This window comes from Notolepis coatsorum (genome assembly GCF_963971535.1).
Source record: "Notolepis coatsorum genome assembly, chromosome: 7".
In the NCBI taxonomy this organism is placed as follows: domain Eukaryota; kingdom Metazoa; phylum Chordata; class Actinopteri; order Aulopiformes; family Paralepididae; genus Notolepis; species Notolepis coatsorum.
Genome location: NC_140171.1, coordinates 53883440 through 53893483, shown reverse-complemented (window position 1 = coordinate 53893483; position 10044 = coordinate 53883440). Strand labels below are relative to the sequence as shown.

General features: G+C 43.0%; 1 protein-coding gene across 1 annotated transcript in view; it reads right to left on the bottom strand.

Annotated features, from left to right (window-relative positions):
- Nucleotides 1-1363: 1363 nt before the first annotated feature.
- The window catches only part of LOC311231660 (3',5'-cyclic-AMP phosphodiesterase 4C-like), a gene marked incomplete at both ends in the record, with an annotated part of 259689 nt that continues 251008 nt past the window's right edge, over nucleotides 1364-10044 (bottom strand). Inside the window, 4 exons of the mRNA XM_084318288.1 lie at nucleotides 1364-1978; nucleotides 2945-3127; nucleotides 8513-8635; nucleotides 8777-8931. Of these exons, the coding sequence (XP_084174414.1) occupies nucleotides 1364-1978; nucleotides 2945-3127; nucleotides 8513-8635; nucleotides 8777-8931 (1076 nt within the window). The remainder of the gene's footprint in view (nucleotides 1979-2944; nucleotides 3128-8512; nucleotides 8636-8776; nucleotides 8932-10044) is intronic.

Here is a 10044-nt window from a genome sequence, read left to right as displayed (position 1 = left end):
TTTCGTGTCTCGTCCCAGTCTGTCGATTTTCACCGCCAAATAAAAACAAGAGACCTCGACGAAACCATCACAAAATGGACCATCAGAGGCAACATCATTTCCGTCAACTTATGACAAAGTGCACCCCCCCCCCCCCCCTCCTAATCAGTGTCTGTGATTATTCTAATACCTCTTGGTACCTTCAGTACCGTTTCAGCTTCGCTGTGTCCAGGTACATTAGGCGTACGGAGTGGTGAAAGCCCTTTGAGAGTAAATGGGTAAAGATCAATGATAGAGACAATAAAGTGCTGTAGTGGGGGGCACCCTGATAACAATGCTTTCCTAATACAGAGACACAGAACCGGACGATTTGCCAAACGCAAATCCAATGACCGTTTCAAACTGAATTGTGATACATAAAAATTAAATAAAAATAATAATAATAATCATATCATCATGTACAACAGAAAAGAAAATACATTAAAACAATTGGGTGTGCTGTGATTTTCCGTATTTCAAAACAAGTGAGATTGGGGGGGGGGGGGCAGAGAACACGAGACGTTGTCTTTGAGGACGTGTCGAATCTCTTGGACGAGTGTTTTGATTTTCATGGTACGAGCAGCTTGACCATGTAGAGCTAGGTGTCTCTGGGTAGAGGTAAGAGGGCAAGGTTCGGGGGGGGAGTGCCCACCATGTCCGTGCTACATTAGAATTCGTTTTTTTTTCTCTACATACCCTGAGGTTTAGGTCTCTTATTTCTCTTACACTCCTCATATTCATACTGTATTTGGTAAATACTTATCATTCACATCATTCTTAACAGGCTTAAAACTTAAGGAAGCATACTCATTTATGCTAACTGAACTCAAAAGAGAATTTCATATCCCAAATTATACGGTGCTAAAAATATAAAACAATTCCAAGACCCTGTCAAACGACCATGCTCGACCGCTGCTCTGAACGTCACCTACAGTTAGTTTGGAGGAAGACTCTTTGTTGTTGTTCTTGTCGTCGTCAGTAGGCCTGGTTTCTCTTCTGCCTCCATGCCATGTGATGACATGCTGCGGTCGGTGTTCCGACACACACATCCAAATTCAGCTACACGAAGCAGGACTGAAAAGAAAGACCTATCTGGCACCCGAAATAGAGGCAAAAAAAACAGATTCTTCTTGTTTGACAAGATAAAAAGAAAGAAACAAAAAAAGAGAGAGAGGAAACTGGAGGAACCTGGATTCTCCAGAGAGCTGTCTCCAGAGAGCTGTCTCCAGAGAGTTGTCTCCAGTGTAAAGGGACTGTGGTGATTACAGACATATTGGAGACGATGGCCGCTCCGTGCTGTTGGTGTCGGCCTCCGTTTCCCTGTCGGGCCGGGCGGCGATGGGTGTTACGTTCCCAGGCGCAGGTAGGCCACCTCGTCACGCTCCCGTCTGAGTTCTCTGTCCTTACCGGCCCTGCCGCCCCGCCCCGGCCCCGCGGGGGCTAACGTCCTGTCGTGGACGGGACTCCTGACGGACATGGTGGCCAGGCTTAGGGTCCGTGAGGGGTGGGGGGAGGGAGGCCTGTACCGGCTACTACTGGTGCTGCCTTGAGGGTCCGGGGATAAAGAAGGGGAGCGCCTGGGCCGAGGCTCGTCCTCCTGGGAGCTCTCCAAGTCGGGCTCCAGCTCCTCCTCCTCCTCCTTCTTCTCCTCCTCCTCCTCCTTCTCCTCATCCTCCTCCTCCTCATCCTCCTCCCCCTCCTCCTCCTCCAGGGTGAGTTCGAACTGGAACTTGTCCCCTCCGCCCGCGGTGGAGGTGGGTCCCCCGGCTCCCAGCGCCCCTCTCGATCCCCCCTCGACGCTGTGCTCCTCTGGGCTGGTGGGCGAGGGGCTGTGGGGGATCATGCTCTGGTACCACTCCCTGTTGTCCTCCAGGGTGTCCAGGATGTCCTGCGCGTCGGGGTGCACCAGGTCGGCCCACGTCTCCCACAGAGGGTGGACCACGTAGTCGATGAAGCCCACCTGTGGGGGAAGGGGAAAGGGTCGGTCAGGTTGCCGTTCAGACGGGTCGTCTCTGGCTGTACGGATGTGTTCTAGGAAGTCTGACCTTTTGTAATACAATGCGAGAGGTGAAAGAAAGAGAGAGAAACAGTGATGCAGAACTGTCTCATACATTTCCAGAGAGAGAGAGAGAGAGAGAGAGATAGGGAGGGAGAGAGTGTAATGTACGCCTACACATGCTTTCTCTCTTTTTTCTTTTACAGACGCAGAGACCCTGACACTGGTAACGTCGAACCGTCCCACTACATGCCAGCTAGACCAGTTACCCTTCCCACTCCTCCAGACCATAGCACCAGACATTCTCCCATTTAAAATAATTTTTTTATGACTTATTTTTAGCGTTTTTTTCCCAGCTTTTTCATGGTCAGACATGACCGACAGAGGAGAGGGTGAACGGGAGAAGAAGTGGGGAGGACATGCGCCAAATTATCCCCCGGGAGCGGGAGGCGAACTGGCTCCCCATTGCTGCACGAATCCGCTTCAAGGCCCTCGGCCTGGCATACCGTGCGGCAAAGGGAACCGCTCCCGCCTACCTCCGGTCAATGGTCTCTAACTACACACCCTCAAGACCCCTACGCTCTGCATCTTCTGGCCGCCTCAGACCTACTCCTATCCGAGCTCCGGGAGGGTCATCAAAGAGAAGTCGCCTATTCTCAGTCCTTGCCCCACAATGGTGGAACGAACTTCTTCAACCATTATCTAAAAAAAAGTATAAAAAAAAGTCTAACCCTAACTAACCTTACTGTCATGCCTAATATACTAACCTACACTGTAGCACTCAACACTTTGATGAACATTGTTACTCAGCTGATAGAGTTGTGCCCTTCCTGATGACTTGTCGTACAGAACTTGGATAAAAGCACCAGCTAAACGACTAAATGTGACGTGTATGCCGATGACGCGATAATGTGTCCGTTTTCAAGTGACCTGGTTCTTCTCTATGGAGGCGTTGTGCTTGTCACACATGGGGCTGATGTCCATGCCCTGGTTCCTCTCGCGGTCGCCCTGGGTGAAGAACTCCATCATGATCCGGTCCGTCCACTGCCGGTAGATCTCCAGGGGCTTGGTGGGGTTGCTCAGGTCCGCACAGTGCACCATATTCTGGAGAACCTGGATAATAGATGTTGGAGATTAGTTTGGTCCTTTATTGTCAATGTTTTTTTATTTACCATTGTGTGTTAAAATCCACTGTAAACGTGAATTAACTAGTCAATTATCTCTCTTTTATTTTTTTTTGCTGAGCGCAATTTTTGCCCCTGTATGTTACTGTATAGGCTGTGTACATTTATTACATGTACTTTCTGTATGTTACTGTATAGGCCATGTACATTTACTACAAGTACTTTCTGTATGTTACTGTATAGGCCATGTACATTTACTACAAGTACTTTCTGTATGTTGTATGGGCTGATACAGAGGGGAGGATAACGATGGCAAAAGTTGAATACTCTCAGAAAAATCGCACTAATTTCGTTGTATGCTCGGAAACACATTTGATGCAGATTTTTATAAAACAATCACCAGGATAATCTTGGAACTCCATGACTACGCCTTTATTGTGGGAGGCGACTTTAATATGTGCTCGGACTCAACGATTGACAGATCTGGAACCTCAGAGACATACGATCAGAAACTATCCTCTGCTGCCCTTTGGAATACAGCAAAGGGTTTTATCAGAAGTAGGGATGTCCGATAGTATCGGCCTACCGATATTATCGGCCGATATTGGCATTAAAATGTGATATCGGAAAATATCGGTATCGGTAAAAAAAATTTTTTTTATTTTTTCATTTCTAGAACCTTTATTGATTTTATTTATTGTCAAAAGTATGCATAATGTTGTGTTAATTCCACAACAAGAGATATGTAATGTTAATTACCTGAAATTATTCCGTTTTGGGGGGGGACCCTGCATATATCGGTATCGGTTGATATCGGTATCGGAAATTAAGAGTTGGACAATATCGGTATCGGTAAAAAAGCCAATATCGAGCATCCCTAATCAGAAGTCACGTCACACTTTTCACTTCCAACTTACGTAAAACACGGTTAAACAGACTTTAAAAATGGGAAACACTGTACTTGGACCTGTACGCTTCATTGCAGTCTAACTACAATGAACAATGAACTACGGAAAATCGTTAAAAAATGAAGAAATTATATTCTTCCCCTCGGTCAATGTACAGATAATCTGCGATGCGCATTTTGGCTGATGATGTCGTTGCCGGTGGCCGGGAGGAACACGACTCATTCAGGCCTAATTGTATTTAATTAAATTGTAATATTATTACTGGGGTATCTATAATTAAAACATCACTTAAATGCAGATCAGGGTTATCCACTGAAGCCATAATGACTCTGACCAAAACCACGGGCTCACGAGCGCACAATAGGCATTGTAGAGCGCAGAGTTGGCGTGTTGAAATTGATTTCATTTCAGTCATTACAGTGCTTAATGTCGGGTCAGCTTGTCATTTATTTCTGTCAATGTGCTGGTTCTGTAGCAGGACTGGGTCAGTCAACATCCTTGGCACCGAAGATAGTCTACACGCTCCCTCCTCCTCAGCGGAGTTGTCTGTGAACTTGACAACTTCATTGGATTTATTTATTCTCTAAAAATATCTATAATCATACGATTAAATATTGTTTAAAATAAAACGCTAAATACTATTATTCTGTGTGTCATGTTTCAATTTCAATCTAAAAGGCTATGGTCATACTCAGATGTACTAGCTGGCCAGACTCCACTAGTAGGCGGCGGGCCGAAGGTCTCTAGAGGCTTCCGTTAATGAAATGATTGATCTGGTTAAACAGACTATATGTTATTGTAATATGAACTACATAATATACTATAATAACACATTTCCGTTTGTTGGCAACGGTTGTTGGGTCATATCTTTATGAAATTAATGTGTTGATAAGATAAAAACTACCTACGTTTGTGAAAAGGGGCGTTGCTGCGGAACCAATCAAAACGCGTTACAACGTCAGGTGACTTGATTTCTCCCAATGACATTGCTCAAGCTCCGGAAACTAGGAAGTAAATTTGCGACTTGTCTGTTGACAACACTGGATAGCTCTGCATCGGTAAGCTCTCAATACTCATATACATTACTATTGAAATGCATTTTTACTTAACTCTACAGCATTATTCAAACGTGATAGGAAGTTATGAGTCATCAGCTGTTTATATGCATCCGTTTTGACTTCCGATTACACATTGGAAAATATTGTAGCCAGCTCACAGACTAACGTTACGTTAGCATTTTAACTTTCTCAGATAGCAATCTAACATTACGTTAGTGTAAATCAAACAACTCTAACCCAATACTAATAATAGTAACTTGTTTCACATTCTTGCTGTGTGTTACACTATGGTATAGCGGTATGTGTTATTGCCTGTGACGTTGTACTGCTACATATCTATTTATGACATACCAGATTTGTAAATACAGTACTGTTTGTCACAAGACGTTGTCACAACAGTTACATATGTACAAAATATACTGTCTCATAAATATACTCTTCCAATATATAAATATACATATAAATATATTGTTTTAGATGCTGTTGTCACTATGAATTACAAATGGGGGGCCCTGATGTAAACAAGACAAACGTCTTTCTCTGGTCTGCATCCACTTAACAATAGTTTGATATTGGATGGTCCCTGTGCTGTTGTTTACTGTCTATCTGTATGTCATGTATGTAATATGTTATGATGAATTGAAAATGGGGGACCCTGATGTAAACAAGATGCAAGTCTTTCTCTGGTCTGCATCCCATTAACAATTGTGTGTATTGAGCTGTACTGTACTGTACCCATTCTGCAATCTGTTAATATGATGAATAACGTTATCTATTGTAGTAACAATGTTCCAAAATGTATTGATTGTTTTTCTGTTTCCCCAGATGCTCAACCCTGGACCACACGACAGATATATTCTAGGCCTAATTAACCCTAGCCTGAGGGTTCTATAGTAATCAATCATGCAAGCTCAAAGATTGAGCTCTTGAGGTGACTGCTCTATATCAAGAACCATTATCAGAGTGGCAACTGCAGGACCTGTATTTCCCAAAACAATGAATATCATGATTGAATGAGAGGCCATGGTAAACAGCACAGTGAATAAACAATGTGCAGTCCCTTTATATATTGTTCTGGATAGAAGTGGGGCCAGGATAATCTGCAAGAGCTCAACTTTTGAACAAGGATGGTCTCACATAAGCTGTCCAGGGACGACTCACACAGCTCTCTACTCTCTGGGCCCTGGACTGGACACCCCTCCACTGTACTAGTTACACATTACACACATACAAATGACAATAACACTATGTAACAACCATCAAATGCACTCACAGCACACACATCCACACGCACACACTCACTATTAAACAAACAACTGACTGCAGCACCCACTTTAGAACACCTAAACACACTTTATATTTATTGGCAAAGAATTTGCACTACAACCCATACCTCATTACACCTTACTGTAAATTGTACCTCATCCCATTTCTGCATTGTACTGTATAGTATATTGTATTGTAACTCAGTTACTTTTCTACTCTGCATTGTACATTGTATGTATATATTGAACAATTGTCTACGTACTTGACTTCTATTTTATACTTATCTATTTTTATCTAGCACAATCTCTGGAGCAAAACAGAAAGAAGCATTTTATATAAAAGTATTCTGTACTTCTGTATGACAACTAATAAAGAAACTTGAACATCAAAAAATCAACATTCTGTTCTCTATGCCAGGCTAGATCTGACCTTGACTCATGTTACAGGATTAATACACACTTTATACACAAATTGCATATAGCATTCTCTTTGGTAGCATTCATTCTGTGTTTATTGTGTCATACTGGGGAATAATATTAATATTATTATGTCCTATTGGGGACATAATTTAAAATTCTGAGCAATTCAATCGTTGTTTTTATGGAGAGGACGTCTGACATTAATTGAAAACTGTATTAACAGATTGCAGAATGGGTACAATACAGTACAGCTCAATACACACAATTGTTAAGGGGATGCAGACCAGAGAAAGACTTTCATCTTGTTTACATCAGGGTCCCCCATTTTCAATTCATCATAACATATATGACATACATGACATACAGATACAGTAGGCCTACTGCTACATCTATACATTTAATTATGACATACCAGATTTGCAAATACAGTACTGTTTATGATACAAAGAGTCCAGAAAACAATTGCAGATGGGATGCAGACCAGAGAAAGACGTTTGTCTTGTTTACATCAGGGTCCCTCATTTGTAATTCATAGTGACAACAGCATCTAAAACAATATATTTATATGCATATTTATATATTGGAAGAGTATATTTATGAGACAGTATATTTGCAGTCCAGAGAAAGACTTTCGTGAGAGACCAACAAAGTGAGGTATGTAAAAACTTGGAATCAAATTGTGGTCGTAGTCGTAGATCTAACGTTAATATCACGTTAACAATCTAATGGCTAGAAAGCTCACCTGACGTCGATATGGCTTAATACAGTGCGAAATACAATCTTATATTAAGAAACAAAACACAAGTTGAACATAGTTTTGAACGTTTTATTACAATAGTATTTAGGTCGGACCGTCGGATCTAACGTTAATATCAACCATCTAAAGCTCATCTGTGACGTCGTTATGGTTAATACAGTGCGAAATACAATCTTATATAGTAACAAAACAATACACAAATTGAACATAGTTTTGAACGTTTTATTACAATAGTATTTACTGTCATGTTGCGATGTATAATACAGCTAGCGTTCCAGTCAGATTCTCCGTTCTTGTTGACAATTTTGGGGTCCGTACTTCCCGTTTCTGTATCCTGATTGGTTTATCAGCTAGAGGTGTCCCAAGATATGCATGAGCAAACATTGAATCTAAATGTAAGATTACGAACACCGATGACCAACAGACGGCTGGCCAACAAACGTATTTTGACTCAACATAATAACTAGATATTACACACAAAGAATTGTGTAGTCTGCCAACATGGATCAATCAAGTTCACTTTAGACTGACTCGGCCTCCCCTCTATAGGTGGCAGCACAGTAATGCATAACATCACGTTGGGTGAACTGGTTGATGCTACTGCTATGGTGGGTGTGAAGGACTTCAGGCTGCTGGGTTAGGGTTAGGGTTAGTTAGTGTTCTGACCTGGACTTCAGGCTGCTGGGTTAGGGTTAGGGTTAGTTAGTGTTCTGACCTGGACTTCAGGCTGCTGGGTTAGGGTTAGGGTTAGTTAGTGTTCTGACCTGGACTTCAGGCTGCTGGGTTAGGGTTAGTTGGGTTAGTTAGTGTTCTGACCTGGACTTCAGGCTGCTGGGTTAGGGTTAGGGTTAGTTAGTGTTCTGACCTGGACTTCAGGCTGCTGGGTTAGGGTTAGGGTTAGTTAGTGTTCTGACCTGTACTTCAGGCTGCTGGGTTAGGGTTAGTTGGGTTAGTTAGTGTTCTGACCTGGATGCGGTCTGAGTAGTTGTCCAGCAGCAACACTCCCAGACTGGTCACCTTCTTGGTCTCCACCATGGTCTTCATGTCGGCCAGGAAGTTCATGTGTTTGGACATGTCTGTGGCCAGCACCTGGAGAACAACCAAACACAACACACATGCGTATCTTCAGTCATATCGGACATCATACTGTAAATAAATGATTGTCTTTGCAGATCTATTTTTAAGTATTCTTCTGACTTTTCAGTTTTGACATTTCTACCACCGTCTCACCATGTCGATCACCATCTTGCGAAGGGAGTCCCTCTGTTTCTTGCCGAGGTTCCGGAAGATGTCACAGTTGTCCTCCTGCAGGAGCTTGAAGCCCACCGCCAGATGGTGGTTCTCCAAGACCGAGGAGTCGTTGTACATCACGGCCAGCTCTGAACCTGAGGGGAAGGCCAATGGGAACATGGTGGGTCTGGGACCTTAGCCATCATCATCCACTATCTGAACCTGAGGGGAAGGCCAAGGGGAACATGGTGGGTCTGGGACCTTAGGACCATCATCATCCACTATCTGAACCTGAGGGGAAGGCCAAGGGGAACATGGTGGGTCTGGGACCTTAGGACCATCATCATCCACTATCTGAACCTGAGGGGAAGGCCAAGGGGAACATGGTGGGTCTGGGACCTTAGGACCATCATCATCCACTATGAGCTCTGAACCTGAGGGGAAGGCCAAGGGGAACATGGTGGGTCTGGGACCTTAGGACCATCATCATCCACTATCTGAACCTGAGGGGAAGGCCAAGGGGAACATGGTGGGTCTGGGACCTTAGGACCATCATCATCCACTATCTGAACCTGAGGGGAAGGCCAAGGGGAACATGGTGGGTCTGGGACCTTAGGACCATCATCATCCACTATGACTCGGCTAAGAAAACCAAGCAGCCAGTCCTGTGAGATACCGTTGGACACAGGTACAGGCAGGGGTGTAAAAAGTACCCAGAAATTATACTTAAGTGAAAGTATGGGTACCGTCTCAAAATAGTACTCTAGTAAAAGTCAGAGTATCTGGCTAAAAACACACTTGAGTAAAAGTCTAAAAGTTTCTACTTTTAAATTTACTTGAGTACTAAAAAGTAAAAGTAAAAACCTTTTTTCTGACTGTCTATTCTTCTGATAGCAGGTGTTTAGTCAAAGATCCCTGCTTTCTAGTCTTGCACAAGGACCAATCAGCATGGGTATGGGCGGGTTCATTTTCCATTGATGGGGATTTGATTGGCTGTTTTTAAATAGAGTGCGGCAGCAGGATAACGTTAACGTTAGTTCGGCCAGAGAAACAAATATAAAATTTAAATAGTTGGACCTGTGAGATTTGTACTTTGTAGGTCTGCATTTTAAATGTAAGAAGTAAAAAGTATGTATTTTTTCCTCTGAAATGTAATTGAGTAAAAGTACAAGTATACAAACCTAATAATACTCGAGTAAAGTACAAATCCCCAAAAACAGTACTTAAGTATTGTAACAAAGTACAATTACTCAAGTACTTTACACCCC